The sequence below is a fragment of the Diospyros lotus genome, chromosome 13 (assembly GCF_014633365.1).
Source record: "Diospyros lotus cultivar Yz01 chromosome 13, ASM1463336v1, whole genome shotgun sequence".
Taxonomy (NCBI): domain Eukaryota; kingdom Viridiplantae; phylum Streptophyta; class Magnoliopsida; order Ericales; family Ebenaceae; genus Diospyros; species Diospyros lotus.
The window spans coordinates 9593517-9610139 of record NC_068350.1 but is presented as its reverse complement, the minus strand read 5'-3'; the positions used below and the strand labels follow the sequence as shown (position 1 = coordinate 9610139).

The 16623-nt window shown below is 34.9% G+C and overlaps 1 protein-coding gene across 3 annotated transcripts; it reads right to left on the bottom strand.

Moving 5' to 3' along the window:
• Window positions 1-909: 909 nt before the first annotated feature.
• LOC127788563 (oxysterol-binding protein-related protein 3C-like) lies at window positions 910-13973 on the bottom strand. 3 transcript variants are annotated; one of them, XM_052317005.1, is made up of 11 exons: window positions 13712-13972; window positions 8444-8547; window positions 6405-6498; window positions 5763-5879; window positions 5602-5674; window positions 5398-5516; window positions 5015-5136; window positions 4151-4327; window positions 3141-3285; window positions 1850-2028; window positions 910-1301 (listed from the first exon to the last, which is right to left on the bottom strand). In XM_052317005.1, exons 4-11 carry the CDS (start codon window positions 5856-5858, stop codon window positions 1055-1057), a joined length of 1158 nt encoding a protein of 385 aa, XP_052172965.1. In that variant the 5' UTR covers window positions 5859-5879; window positions 6405-6498; window positions 8444-8547; window positions 13712-13972; the 3' UTR covers window positions 910-1054. The 3 variants fall into 3 exon arrangements, with proteins under 3 accessions (XP_052172965.1, XP_052172963.1, XP_052172964.1); XM_052317003.1 differs by lacking the exon at window positions 8444-8547 and having other exon boundaries at window positions 13712-13973; XM_052317004.1 differs by lacking the exons at window positions 8444-8547; window positions 13712-13972 and adding an exon at window positions 7437-7459.
• Window positions 13974-16623: the final 2650 nt, after the last annotated feature.

Below are 16623 nucleotides of genomic sequence, written 5' to 3'. Positions count from 1 at the left end.
TTGCATATTTCATATTTTTAGTGATACTTGTATATATATATTTATATTAATGTGTATCTCACAAAAATATCATATAGTGGCCATAGTACATGTTGATAGAATAAGTTGGGGACTTCCCCCGGTTCTTTTCCCATGACTGAAAGAAAATATTTTGAGTCCTGAGGCATCTCTTCAACCTAGTTTTTTAATATCTTAAATTAATTATGTTTATAAAATTAAGAAAAATAATAATATAAATTTACTTTTTACCGCTAATACATGATAATAACCAATTAATTCGAGATATCAGAAAATTTTATTAACGTCGTATCTTTAAAACAAAAAAAAAAAGAAAAAATCGACTAACACTTCAGGGCCCCAGACAATACCAACAGGGAAGGCTAGGTAGTCTTCTGTTCATGCTTTCGTTTAGTTGGAGGAAATGGGAATAGCATCTTGTTAAGTTAAAGAGACCTAGCCAACGAATTACAGTGCTTGAAAAGTGCCAGAGATGGTTGGATTATGATTTAATCACATTAGTGATGGTGCTCACTGATTTATAGGACATTCAACCATCATGTGGCCGGGACTGCTTTTCGCTTCACAAAGATTCCATTGGTAGTGCAATACATTATTAATGCTTCGGGTTCAAGCGGAAGTTTACCAAGATTCCATTTGGCAACCCCCACTAACAACATAAACAACATTAGTGGGGCAGCTTTTTGCCAATATGCATTGCAATCCCACTACTAGCATGTCAATGGGGCTTCAAGCTCAACGGCCAAAAACCAGTCTTTCAAAGCAACTCAACCAACTTCAGCCATTAAGCTGTATCGTGCCCTGTGCCCAGTCATTCAGAATAGAAATCAAAAACATGATGAACGAAGCACGGCAGACCATAGTGAAAGCGACCAATCATCAAATGTGAAATAAACCAAGAAAAAAAGAGCATAAATCAATATAGAGAATTGCTTCAGCTCACATTAACAGTATCCATTACGGGGCTATTGGCATCTAAGAATCAAAGATAACTACGAGAAAAATAATATACAAACAAACATACACGACGTATATCTTATTCCGCAGCTAAGTCCGCAAACTGCCAAGGATTGAACTCTGTTGATCCGAGGTCAACCTCTTCACCATTGGTTGAGCTATCCATGGCAACCCGATGTTCGCTATATTTTCCATTGTACTTGTAGATTTCTAAGTCACCCCAAGGTGTTGTAGCAATTTCATTAGATGGGTCAAACCACCTTGGCGTAAATTGTTGGTTCTTCGTCTCTCTGATTCTCTTTTCAGCTCTCTGTCTCTCCTCCAGTCTGAAGAAATACAGAAGCAACAAAAACCATAAATCCATGCCAAGGTCTGTCAACTCTTTCAAGTTGAGATCTGGTGACTACAAACTCTTGTTCATAGGCAACACTTAAATCATGCTATGACCATATGTATGTCATATTTTACTTGAGAAAGAACATAATCGAGGGGGCATGAGAATCTTGATCTTCAATCAAATAACCCAACTAGCAATGTAAAACATTCGCCCTGAGGTAATAATCACATTTCTAGGTTAACGCACTTATAAATAAATACTACATCAAGGTAACGTGGCCAAAACAGCCTAGATCTCAAAAAGAACATGAATTGGAAGGGTTGGGCACACACTACATTAGGCACAAAGCCCATTGTTTAACAGGAATAATCAAACTTTTAAGCTGCTTCTCCTTTTTCCCTGTTTCTGAAATGTACGGGTTCTTCCCATCATTCAGTCTGAATGTTTAGGTGGTTTATTTGCATTTTGACCCCTCAAACTACACCCCCCCCCCCCCCCCCAACACACACGCTTAGAGAGAGAGAGAGAGAGAGAGACCTGCTCTTTTCTGAACCAGCCTTGGTCAGATCACCTTTTTCAAGTGCATATCTATCTGGGCGCAAGCGAGAATCTGATGCCAGTAACTTCTTTGGTGCAGTGTCAAAGCTATTTATCTTGCGTGAAAAATACGTGTACTGAAATCTATCATTTGAGGGAGCTTCCGCAACTCTCCAGACCTGCATGGCAGCAGCATTTCAAAATTACCTTGGGGTTTACGTGATCAAACAATAGTTATTTATGAGGTCAACTACACATTGAACTGCCAAAAAGAGCTAAGATATTTTTGAGCTTTCTCCTAATGTAATGGAACAGAACCATTAGAATAATAGATGGACAGCATCTATGCTTTCCTACTAAAGGAAGGGCAGTACAACAGGAAGACCAAGTGCAGATCTAACCTCTAGACATTATTTGCATGCATCTATTGCTAATAACAGGAATATATATACGTATATATATTATAGAAGATTGTACTTAATAATCAGGTTGCAGCAATTCCCAGACAGACTAAGCAGGAGCTAATCATCTATATAAAGAATGACCCTTAAACCAATGTATACTGCACTATAGTTTGATGTAATTCTATTTTATGCACTACAGATGGTTTCAGTATTTGAGCAGTCATCCAGCTGAATCCAGCAACAAAATTAACCAGCCGACCATGCAGGACAGAACATAAAAAAAATTAACAAGTTCTCAGTTTAAAACAAAGTGATGTGTAATCTGAATCAACTCTAGAGATTAAACTTAATTTGTTTACCTTTTTGTTTTTCTTTTCTTCCTTGGTACTAGGAACGTCTTTAACTTTTCTTTAATAAACATTTTGGAGCTATACTTATCTAGGTAAACGCAAGATAAATAATAGTTTCTGTACCTCGAATAGTGAAATTCCCTTGCATTCACTAAATAAACAGGCAGAACATGCAGAAACACTACCCACAGAATGAAATTTTGCTGTTACCCCAAAAGCTGATGGCACGGGGCTGCTGTCAGATATAGTTTTAGAAATATTGAATTAAGATAATATGCCTTTCTTATCTGCTTATACCTCTCATATCAACAAGATAGGCGAGGAAATCTCTAATCAAAAGAAAATGTTGTATGATAAAATATATAAAGGGTACAGCTTTGCAGAGATCTCAACTGTCTGGTCAAAAGTGACTAACAGCAAGATTGAGGTAATAAGATTTATATAAAAGCCTCAAAGTATTATACTGCTGAGCAAAATGTTAGGAAATGTCTCAGCCATCAGAAAGGCATGAGGTGAAGGAAAAGAAATACAGCTAACCTCTTTCAGTTCAGTGCCCTGCAGGGGTTCTCCTTCCATGTCACAAGGTTGATATCTCATTGACTCATTCCATTTCCCAGTGATCAATATTTTGGGTTCTTCAGCCTCATTATACACATAACCATCCACTTCATATCGACCAGCCCTGCACCAAATACAGAAGTATGCAAAGGCATAAAATGAGGATAAAAGATTCATTGTATTCCAAGGTGAAAGGACAACTAATTTTCTTCCTAGACCCTAATTCCTAATGTGTTTAATCAATTGTACAACCTGATGATATCTGAATGAGAAAAAAAATCAATGACTTCCAAGAAAACTTGTCTCATTTTCAACATAATTTCCACTGGAAGAATAACAATGATGATATTTGGCCTTAAATTTTTAAACTGCAGGAAAGTTAAACAACCAAGTGGTACTAACAGCTGCGAACCAGACAAAGGAGGTTAAGAAGACACTCCTGCCTGAGCTGAAAGTCCCTCTAATAAGAGAAAACTCTTCTATAGCATCACATTCTGATATTTGTAATCAGAATGAGTCAAAAACACCCGTGCTTTATTCATCCACATACTAAGACCCCAAAAAATAATTTGCCCATTGTAAACTTCTTCCCACAAGGATCAACAATAAAATAAAGGCAGGAATAATAGTAGTTATTGAAAGTAGAAAAACAGACAGAACATGATGGCCAAAATTGATCATTCTCTAAATACGAATAAAGGCTTAAATGGTACCTTATGGCCACCTGTCAAAAGTGTCTAAGCAGGTCATTAGTAGCTTCAATGAGTGTGACATACACACATAAAGGCTAACAGGGAAAATGGATTTAACATATGACAACAATATGGAATATTTTCCAACTCATATCAAGAGACAAAATCAGCTGTGTGTTTATGTGTAACAAATTTGAATTTTTATCAGGGAAAAGAACAGGCAGCAAGCATGCCTTTCATGTATGAACTCACTCACAAAACCAACAAAATTACCAGAATGATAGATAAGCATCATACCCGAACCAGCCGCAAGGCTGAAAGTACAGCACAACTTTGTCGCCCATAGTCGAGTTGGTTAAGATCATCTCACCTGATGAATCAACCCAAGTTCGTCCAAATATCAAGTTGTTAGCTTTTGTGGGAGGTGGCACCAAATCTAGGACAACGCCATCTCTTTTCAGGGTAACCCTCGTCCTGCATTATAGTTTTTTATAAAAGTAAGCTGCATTATAGTTGTTAAGATTGTAACTTCATCACAGCCCAGAGAAGCTTCAAATCTTTGAAATTACTCTAGAACATTCTTCAAGGAATTAGAAGAATTTGGTGGCTTTATATCACTTCATAGAACTCCTCTTCCTAACAGGGTTTTGACTTCCTTGTTGCAAACTAAAACATTTGATTTCTAAACCCAATAAGAAAACCACATGAAAGAACAAATACACAAGTCAATCTGTATCACCTTGCCAAATACTAGAGCTTACCAAGATATCCAGTCTGTCAAAGCCTAAAAGGAAAATAGTGATAACCTAATCAGAGCAGCATTTTGAGATTGATAAATAAGACTCCAGTAAGGCCATTAACTAGGCCAGATCAATCATGGCTTCAATTGATCTCACCTGCTCTGGCTTAAAACCAACTTATTACAAACCTCTCTAGATTTTCTTCTGGTCATCACAACACTTCCCGTCAAATTTTTCAACCTACATTCAGCTCATATTGTGACTGGTGCTCATAAAGGTATAATCCTTGGACCTATGAAACTACAAGGTTTCTGATTCTCTACATACTAAATTTTACCTTCAAAAAGTTAAATTACAAGAGGGTAAGGGAGGTCTTCACCTTTGCTAGCAAAATACATAGAGAAAAATCCAAAAACTTTACCTTCCAAGGGGATAGATATCCAGTGAGTTTCCTAAAAATTTGGTCTTCACTTTTGAAGTTATATCATAAACAAAATGATCATTTTCAGCATGCCCAGCACTCATTGGAGGATGATGGCTAACCTGTAGCAAAATAGTCAATGAGAATTCCAATTATTAAGAACGGTAGTGTGATGATATAAAGTATAGAAGAAAGAAAAGACAGTTTGATTGAATTGCTAATCATTATAAAATACCATACAACAAGAAAGTCTTGCTAGTCTAAGAAAGTAGAGAAAAGAATAAATCCTTCTTGATTGCAGTCAAAGGGAATTTGTCAAATCTATCAAACAAAAGAGGAAAGAAACAAATAATATATCCTGTACAGAATGTGCTCAAGCTCACCTGTTCTGCAATAAATGTAATTCCACCGTGATTGACCATTTCATATGTCTCACCAAGAATTGGATTAAATGGCTTCCAGGTTCGTTGTAAGGCATAATAGACAGATACAAAGAAGGATGCTGCAATTAAGAACTGTAAGTTCCACACCAGAAAATGAATGCAGAGAAGGAAAGAAGAGGGGAGAGAGTGCAAAAGTACTCTTACAGGCATAAACCAATCGCATGTAGGGATCCTCACATTCATCTGCCAGATCTAAAAGGTAGTGGTATTCCATCAACTGTAACAATCAATTCAGAATCAGTAATGTGCCACCAGAACAGCAGCAACAATTCAAAGCAGACATCTGTGCTATAAGTATAACGAACCTCCGCCATTTTCTGAAGCATTGACATTGGCTCAAAAATAAGAACTGGAAGGGTTACCATTGATGTAACATCAGAACCTATATATTTATGCATCATCTTCCAGTAACTGTCCCGATCCTATGATAAGCAAAAACTCAAATGAGAATGCAGAAAAAAGAAGATGCAACATAAAAGGTTTGAGGATTGTGCAGTTAGGCTCCTACTCCTCCACATGTTAAAGGAAACATTTCCATATCCAATTTTGAGGGTAAAGGAAAGTTGTCAAATATAAAAAAGATTCTACTTTCTTGTAGTAGAGAGAAAAAGATTTGCTAACAAGTTATATGTAGATGGTACTGCATGTCGACATGACATGCTGAGACCAGACTAATAGAAGATATAAGTTCCCTAGAAAAATTTCTAACCTGCAAAAAAAAAAAAAAATTGAGGATCAGAACCCTCCTTTATGTATAAAGTAGATTCAATGTTGCCCGGTCATCTTCAACCATACCTGATAATCGTGTTAGATTTTCTTAACCTATATAAAAGCCTACTACAATGTGAAAAAGTACATAAGATGATGAATAATGGAGCAGGAAATTCTACAACAAACAAAAATTTGAATCAGCAAGATGAAATCAAAGAGGAAAACAATCATTTCACCTCTTGTTTCCATCTTCCTCTTTGTGCTTCCTCTACAGCATCTTCAGTCCCTCCTTCTGGGTTTATAACTTCAAGGCCTTCATAACCCAGTAAACTGGAGAGAGAAATCACAGGCTAATGAGAAGTATATTTTTTTTTCCCAGCACACGAAACTGACATAGTCAACAACCATCATGAACATGGATGCCATAGATGAGCCGTGAGAATTGAACTCAGCCTCAAATAGCAGAAGAAAATACAAGATTTTGGTAAGTGACAATGCAAGTAAGGGCATCAGACCAAAAAAATCTCATCCCCAATCAACTTATTGCAATTACTTAGAAAACAGAATAGTCGATGTAAATGCTTATCACTTTATATGATGTAAGGGATAAATCAGTTATTCTGTTGTGACACTCCAGCATGCTTGAAAGCCAGACAAGATTAGCAACACCTGTAGATAATTCACAAGACAAGGAATACCTAGGGACTAAATTTGAGTAATGGCATTATTTATTCCTTGTTCATTTAGTGTGGGCTATGAGATGCGCTTAAGGAGGGAGAAAAGTCTGAAATATGATCAAAATAGAGATGATAAGGGTGAGGGAGTTGGAGGGAAAGCTGAGATTGATTGACAGATTTATAGGAATTAGGATTGGGGGGTGGATGATGAAGCAGTATGCCATACTGAGGGTGACATCCAAGAATTTGAGTTGGGTGAAAAAACAGAGAGCCCTAGTAAGTCAGCTCCAATATTGTGTTGATGGATGTTTGCACACCATATTTATAGGGAAAAGATTACACCAGAGAGCCAATGTCCAATCCAATGGATGCGGTCATGAGTTGTGGCTCAAAAATCCAGTAATGGCTGACCACATCAATAGTAGAGGAGTGACAGTAGGCACAATGTTACTGAATCATGAAGACAGTACAGACATGACCCAAGGTGTACTTCGGTATGGCTTGCGTTGTAGATACCCCTTGAGTAAAACAGTGACAAAATAGCGGTAGTGGCATAATACTACTGAATCATGGAGATAGTACAAAGATGACCTGTACATGGGTTTGATGTGAATCACCTATACCCTTTGACTTTGAAACCATCTGTACCTATAAACTGGTCAAAGAAGGGATCCTTCCAACTCAGTTCCACTCTTAACCCCAACTCCAACCTCCATTTCAAATGGCCCTAAAAACAAGAATCAAAACTTCATTTTCATTGATGTTTCAATTACTGAAGAAACAAAAATATTCTAGGGACAAATATTCTGGTGACATGAGAGAAACCACAAAAAAAAAGCATTAATGTATGAAGAACATTTAAAAAATAGAACTTGAACAATAATTAAATACTTGAGTTTGTTTTAAGGTCTATACATGCTTTTTACATAGCATGTAAAAACAAAAATATTGAAAGTAAATTCAATGCACATGAAATTAATGTAAAAAAAAAAACATAAGTGCAAGGCAGACAGCAGTGACAGCAAGCTAGTCAGGGGCAAAAGGTGCCCGCAAGGCACCATGACATTATATTGCCCAAGGAGCTAGGCATCAAACAAGCACTTGTCTGATCAAAGTGAAGCACTAAATTGATAAAAAAAAAAAAAAAATTATAATAAATATATTTAATATGATAAGGATAATCAGATAATGTAATAATAAAACATCTGAACTACTCTCAAATACAAATTTTTTTTAATATTTTCCAAACATAATGAACCATTTTGCTTTACCTAATTAATATAAGTTATAACCTCAATAATATTATAATAACAAACAAACAACGTTATGGTAAAGCAAGCAAATAAAGAATATAAATATATAACAATAACACAAAATATAAGTCATATAACTTTTATGAACAAGCAAACAATGTTACGTTATTAGATAAGTCATATAAGATATAACAAACATTATCTCAGCAGAGAAAACAAACAAACATATTATATTCAATATACAAAATTTATTGGTGAGCACTAAGCAGCAACTCTCCTTCGCAACACACATACGACAGTAACACATAAAACTCAGTATGAAAGCAGCGAAAACCCTTAGATTACCACAGTGCACCATACTAAAGAGGTAGATCGGGGGAGGGATGGCCACCAGAGGGCTGCCTGTCACAGGCGAGCTTGCCGGTGGAGAGAAGTATAGCCGAAAGGGTCTGTCCTGACATAGATGAATTACAAAGTTATTTTTATTTACAGTTATGAATTATGAGTAGTTGAGTATTATTTACAATTAATTGACAGTTATGGAATAGTGGGGAAGTAGTGGAGTAGTGGTTACCACTGTAAAATAACTACCGGATAACTTTATATATAGGCTATGCCACTGTTTCAAGAATCATATTAGAATTATTGGAATATCAGAACTCAGTTTCTCTCTTACTCTTAATTCTCTCCCTATTTTCGATCTATTTCCCCCTACAGTTCTATCAGTTTCTCCCTCATTTCTATCTGTTTCTCCCTATTATTTTGTTTGTTTCTTCCTCAATTCATTCTATTTCTCCCTCACTCTCAATTCTATCTTCAAGGAAAGCCTTAGGACTAGGGTCTTGACATTTGCTATCAGAGCAGTCGGTTCTCAATTGTGATCTAGGGTTCTTAGTAGTTCATTTCGATCAAAACAAGGCAGTTATTGGAGGCAATTCCAAAGCAATTCCTTGGCTTCAGATCTAGTTCTTTTCGGATTTTCCCCATGGCTAATGGTTACCGGGCACTTGAAACTTCTATGGATAGATTTGAAAGGAAACTAGATGAGCTCATAATTATGATGACCAGACGATATTAGGTTAGTCTCCTACCAGAATTACTTACTAAGGAATATTCTGATCTAATTATTCAAAAAAGGAGACTAGTCCCTATGACAATTGGAGACCCAGCCTTTCACAATGAGAAATTGGCTCAATCAGTTTCTAAAACAAGCAATGTTGAAAAGAATTCTATTGCGGTTGCCAAGAAACCAGAAGAAGAGCTAATATATCATGATGTGCTTATTAAGAGGTTACAAGAAATAAATGAGAAACTGTTAGATGGACTGACATAGAAAGCAAAGTCCATTGCATTACCCCTGGTGCCTAGTCCATTGTCTGAAGAATTTGCTTATCTCTAGGATTGGAACTCTGGGAGCTCTCCTATGCATTAAGATCCTAACAGGAATGCTCTCATTGATGAGTAGATTCAAAGTTTTAAGGAAACTTGGAGACAAGATGTAACTGGAGGAAAGCTAAGGGAAATAACTGAAGAAGTTAAAAGTTTTGCTATCGAGGATGAGGCTCTTGCTGTTTTGTTTGTTCATACTCTAGTTGGTGAGTTGCAACGCCAAATCAGATCTTGGCTCGCAGAGAACTTTGAGTTCCTTTCTATTATTGGGGATGATATTGTTGGAGATATCTTGGCAACTAACAATGTAGAGGATTTGGTGCAAGTGGCTAAACTACATTTGACTCTTAAGTCTGTTGACTACAAGAGAAGGATAAATCAGATAGTGAAAATAGGGATTAGATGAAGAAATAGTGGCCAATTGCTGTGATTTTTTGGGGACAAGAAATCTTTTAAGGGGGCGGGAATGTCATGACATAGATGAATTAGGAAATTATTTTTATTTACAGTTATGAATTAGGAGAAGTTGAGTATTATTTACAATTAATTAATAGTTACGGAGTAATGGGGAAGCAGTGGAGTAGTGGTAACTGTAGTAAAATAACAGTCGGATACCTTTATATATAGTCTATGCCACTATTATGCAAATCATATTCATAGTTATGAAAGGTGCGCCTACGGCGCAAGGGGCTCCGACCCTTGCACCTTAGACCCCCAAGGTGAGGCGACCTTAAAGAGGGGCGCGCCTATCTGTTGAGGTGTGCACCTCTCATATCTTTAATATATATATTTTTAAAAAAAGAAAGTTAAAAAAAGGTGAGAAAACCCCAGCCCTAAATACCCAATGAAAACAAACCCAAAGCCCTAAAAGCCTCTCCTCCTTCTTACGACACCAGAGAGCAATTTACATTTCTTCTTCCGACATGATGGGCCGACTGCAACGAAAAATGAGCAGCTACAACTAAAATAGGTATGGTTTTTCTCTCTCTCTCTCATCTCATCCCTCTCTTTCTTTTTTTCTTCTATTTTGGTTCTCTCTCTCTCTCTCTTTGATTTTTTTCTTCTTAAAAAATAAAGATTATCACTATTATTTTTTTACCTTTTGTTTTATTTTTCTTTTTTCAATTGGGTATTAGTTCACTTGAGTTCTTTTTTTTTTTTTTTTCAAAATTATACATTTTAATTTTCAGGTTTCTTTTTATAATCAAAATTTTATAATCTTCTTCTCAATCAAAGATTAGTATCCTCTTAACACTTAGAGATGAGGAGGAAGATATTGATTTTGAAGAAGAATATGAAGAAGAGGAAGCCTTTGGAAGACAAGTGACCAATATAATTTAGATGATGATAATGATGATTATGATCAAGAAGATCATCTTATGATTAATGATGATTGATGTTGGATGTTGGATGTTATTAGTGTTGTGCTTTTTTTCTTGAATTTTTTTGTTTGATTATGAATTGTTGATGTTTGAATTTGATGATGAATACTTGTTAATTTATTATATTTTGATTTTATTCTTTTAATTTTCCTATATTTTATTAAATTATATTTTTTTCTCAATGTGCCTCGCCTTTGCCGAGCGCACTCCTTGCCTTGCACCTCCCACCTTGGGCTCCAAGACCCCTTTGCACCTTAGTAGGCCTTGTGCCTTTAATAACTATAATCATATCAAAATTATTAGAATATCATAACACAGTTTCTCTCTCACTCTCAATTCTCTCCCTCACTCTCAATTCTATCTTCAAGGAAAGCCTTAGTTAGGACTAGGGTCCTAATAGGGTCGACCATGCACCAAGAAGTGCCAAGGGTTCCCAACGCATGGCATCTCCAACAAGCCTCCGGCAACTCCTCGCAAACTCACCTCCCTCATATTTGCAAGACTATGTCCATTACAGCTATTGAAAAACAATAAACGTGGAGAAATCGAAATAAACTCATAGTGGATTTGTGTTGGTTAAACATAACAGCAGCGAAACCTGGTCAAGTTTGTTTTTCTTTCTGATTTTTCCGTTTCCTCATCATTTTACTTTTACACTCTTGAGACGTTTCGCATGCCTCCTCTATCGATGACCTTCCAATTTCTTTCTTTTTTTATTTTTATTGGTTACAGCTTACGCATCAGCCTACAACTCCTAATTCCTCATTAGAGGAGCTCGCCTAGGTGGTGCCTGAGTGAAGGAAACCTCACCTAGCAGTAGCCAAAGCACTTACGTGGCATCTTGGATCGCTAGAACGCCTAGCTCACTGAGAGCCCATTCTTGGAGTGGACTACACAAGAAGGTGCAAAACAATGAGTTGTTGATCCTAGCACTCCTCTTTTTACAATGAACATGAGGTCTCTATCATTGTTCTCTTTTAAGAAAAAATTATATGTTATGGTAGCATTCGCAAGATCAATTAACTAATACTTTGTGTAGTGTCACGAGATCATGTGTTGGTATCACAAGACTAGAGTTGTAGCTTGACAGCAAGAGGGAGGTCATTTGTTGGCGATTTCAAAGCATTGGAAGCCTGTGGGGATAATCACTTCTTGAGAGGCGGGGATAATCACTTCTTTGGTGTGATTGCTCACTAGGAACTGCTTTCCCTGGAAAAATACAGTGTGGGTGGGAAGAAAGTTGAAGTATTGTTTAACATATGATCGGCTAGAGGAGAACTGCCAAAATAAGAAGAAAAAGAGTTAAAGCAATTCTTATATACAAACACACACACACACACAAAGGAAATCAATAACCTAAGTTGAAGAAATGGGAAAGTGCAATTAGTCCATACTTTGTATTTATAGTGCCAAACCATGTTAAAGAGTAAATGTTCAAAGGACATTGTCATGAGTTGCAGCTTGAATCTCCAGTACCAAGCTAGCCAAGATTGTAATGAAGTGGCACCAATACTTGAATACTAGATATTAAGATTATGCAAACATATCCCAATGTGTGTGATCTAGACCATGAGACAGATACCTTTCATTTTCTATACATCTTTGCTCTAATCAACCAACCAAGATAGGAATCAAATAAACAAGATAAGTGCCTAACAAACCCTTGATTCCAAACTCTATTCCACAAAACCAATAAAATCCCAATACAAAGTCTGTCTCTAATATATTAGAATCAATGGAACTATTGCAGCCATCAAACATGTTTGGAACTGGTAGAAAATTCCAATGGGGGATCTATATGGAGGCTAGCATATTGAGAGCTCCTATGGCAAATAATAAGGTGCTTGGGAAAAGGATTACAACAACTGAGCCACAAGATGTTACTACCATCCTTATCCATAACACATAGGCAACACTCTACAAAGAATTCTTGCAACCAACCCAAGGTACCACCACATTTGCCACTAGCTTGTTCCAAAAATAAGATACACCACAAAATGCAATTGATGAGTTCAAAGAAATGAGATTGTAAATATAGATTCACAAGGATATATGGTTGATCTCCAAAGGAAGACTTTATGGAGCATGCTTGATCCCAAAGGGAAAGCCCATAGGGCTAGGCAATTGTATGGAACGGAGATCTGATACATTCTGTCCTCATGTAGTACATGGTACCTACTAATTCTCCCCATTAAAAGGGACCGCACTTCTGGTTCAGAACATCTACTGTTCAGAAAATAAGGGGCCATGGGACACATGATTAGATCACCAAGTCCACCCCATTAATCCCCCAAGCAAGGTTTCTGTGAGACTGCAATAAGTCATAAAACTAAGCTATCTTCACTAGCCAAGCATCTTCTCGTAAAAAAGCATTAACACTATAACACAACTACTAAGCTTATTGTGATTAACCAAGCATCATTTTACAGAATAATCCGTACGAAACGCATATAACTATGAATGCAAGAGTAGGACTCTAAATCGCGTTGCGCGTAAAGTGGAATAGAATTACTTCTATAAGCATTCTCAAGACTGCAAAAGAAACATTAACAAAAGAAAGACATCACAAAGTTAATAAAATTTTGAAACCGCTCAAATTAGATCATCGCCTTTGAAAGACTCCCTTATCCTGCTAGTGGTCAGAAAAAGTATCACAACCAGCAATAGCGGATAAACGGAGATAAAGTCTACTCGGCGTAAAAAATGTAAAATCTTCCCCAAATTTCAAAAAAGGAGAAAAAGCACCGTAAACAACACCACAGGATGTCCGCAACTATTCAATTCGGATCTCGACTACAAACATAAGAAAGACGAGGAAATGGAATCGAATCAACGGGCGTACCCGGTTACCGATTTCTGCATTGTGCTGCCGAAATTGGACAAGCTGGAAGCGATTGAAGAGAAGAAAGACATCTTTCACGGAGCAACAAGCCAAATTCGCTGTTGATGAGCCCTAGAATGCCCTTACGAGCGATCACCGGACAAATCCGAAGCGAATCGAAAGTTCGTTAGAGAGAGGGAGAGAGAGAAGAACGTGTTGGCGGAAGGTATTGATTGGGATCGAGGTTTACGATTAACGCGAAGGAGGGGGAAAGAGGATGTATATATATATATAGTATATACGAGTCCGTATCTTCCTCCCTTCTGCGTATGATGGTTAAATATTCTACGGGCTAATATTCTCACGCCACGCGTTTCCCCCAACAGCGTTGATATTTTCGGGTCTGTCTCTAAAGGCGGCTGACGCCTGACGCTACCGTGCGCGGGCTCGTAGATTTAGGGTTTTAAAAGTTATGAAATTTATATATGTATATTCTATTAATTAACTGAAGTAACTTTTTATTTTTGAAAATGTGTTTTATATATTATTTTATTTATCTATTTTCCATACATTATAATAAATTAATCTATTATCATTATTCAAAGATTTATCCTTTTATAAAATTTGTAAAACTAACAAAAAAAACTAAATTATACTCACTAAATATTACCCATAAGATGAATTTCCTATAGGGTAAATTGCACTTAAATTTCACTTAAATTGCCTATAGTTTAGGTTAGATGCATGGAGATCCCTTGGCTTTGGATTTAGAAATGGCGTTATAAATCTCCATGGATTTGTTCTTTTGCTAAGATACCCTCTTAATTACTTAAGTCATAATAATTAAGTTAAAATAATCTAATTAACACTAAATAAATTATATTAAAATTATATTTATAAAAATAATTCCAAAAACGAAACTTAATCAGAATTTAAAAAATAAATTTAAAAAATAAATAAATAGGATGAGGAGTGTTAACCTCAATCATATAGTCAGTTATTTTAATTATAACAAAAATAATTTTTATTAAATCAATCATCGAAAATATTTTCAAATATTTACATCATATTCTTGCCTAAAAAGGAACAAAGAATTTGGGTTTTTGGTGAATCCAAAATGCTTGAAATAATTATTTATCAACATTCTTTGTAATTTTATTGTTCAATATTTTGTTCATCAACCAAAATTAACTACTAATATAGTTTCCTCTAAAAGAATGAGTTTGGTCGACAAAAGTATATTTATAGTCGACTAATGTTTTGTAATAATCAATAGGTCTTTAAATATGTTGATTGGCACTCATTACAAGAAATATGACATTTAATAAAGATCATCTCAACCATTAAAAATAGTCACTAAAAACTTCTTTATTGATATATTTAATTACAATTGGTTAACTATCGTTACAAATTAATGACTAATAGTAACACTAATGACATATGTCATTAATAATGCAGATTTTACGGCAAAGGCTCAATTATCATAAAAACCAAAGCTTTGGAGAGAAGCCCATGATTGTTACTTAAGAATAACCTTCTTGTGATGGTTGTGTCTCTTCACTAAGGTTGTTTTAATAACATTTTATAATACCCTTATTTTCTCAACTGTGTTACTATATTGAAAATTGGAGAATTTCTTTAAATAAATAATTATAATTTTCATTGTTAAATTAAAATTTTCTTAATTTGTTGTTCTAGTAAATCTTTGAAGTTTTTTTTATTTGATTAAATTCATACCATTGATCACTATAAAGTTTCATCCTTGATCTATTTAAAAATACAATTTGTTTTTTAAATCACGACTATAGGTGATAATCAAATTTTTAATGTATCTAAACGTGTTTAGATAAAATCTCAACAATATCACCATTTTATACTCTTTTTAAGTTATATTTAGTCCACCCTTGGACTTAGAAGGCTCATATGATTTTTCTTTATATGGTTGTCTCGACATTCTATCAAAGTTAAATATTTAAAGTACCTAAATCATTATTAAAATTCATGAAAATTTTGCAACAACTTAAAAAAACTCATAAAACAAACTTGTATAAAAATATGAACTTCCAATGTCACATTTAGCCATTTAAAAAACTATCTAAATTTGGTTATTCATAGTTTTACTCTTACTCTCAAACACTTCTATATATTGGGTATTTGACTAACCATGATCCATACACTATTAGAAAGTTCACTTAATGGCTTAAAATACATCCAAAACTCATTTTATTTTATTAATGGTTCACTACAAGAAATTAGGTTTCTTGTAGTAAAATATTTTGTCACAATAACTATGAAAATTGTCACAACATACTTGTTATAACAAAAATATTTGTCATCATGTTAGTCATAACAAACTTATCTTAATAAGTATATTGTGACAAAATTGAGTTTTGTCACAATACCAACAGTTTTATTGTGAGAAAAAATATTTTGTCACTTAAATCAACTTATTATGACAAATTATTTTGTTGTAAAAGATTTTTTTTTGTCACAATAGGTACTATTTAGTCACAATAAATTCAAATTTTAGTTAAAAATCATATGTTTTATCGTGACAAAATGTATCTTATGACAAAAAATATTGTCACAATTTAAATAGTAACAAAATTTATTTGACATCATTTTTAATGTGATAAAATTAATTTTGTCAATTATTTAATATTGTGAGAAATATTTTTTTGATAAAATAGAAATAGTGACAAAATAAATTTCTCAAAATTATTCAATAGTGACAAAATATTTTTGTTAATGACCCAATAGTGACAAAAATATTTGTGTCAGTAATTAGTATAGGTGACCAATTTTTTTTGTAAGAAAATATGAATATTGATGAAATTATTTATCATAAAATTAAAAAATGTGATAAAAATATTTTTCTCAAAATTATGAAAGGGTGACAAATATTTTTTTCATATTCTCAATGTCTCAATAGT

What these genes read in the sequence shown, in the direction of transcription:
- LOC127788563 (XM_052317003.1), bottom strand. Translation starts at nt 13,782, where the DNA reads ATGTCTTTCTTCTCTTCAATCGCTTCCAGCTTGTCCAATTTCGGCAGC. An exon ending in ATGCAGAAATCGGTAACCGG is followed by an intron (nt 6,499 to 13,711) that starts GTACGCCCGTTG and finishes TTCTCTCTCCAG; the next exon opens with TTTACTGGGTTATGAAGGCC. An exon ending in GATATCTATCCCCTTGGAAG is followed by an intron (nt 4,328 to 5,014) that starts GTAAAGTTTTTG and finishes ACTATAATGCAG; the next exon opens with GACGAGGGTTACCCTGAAAA.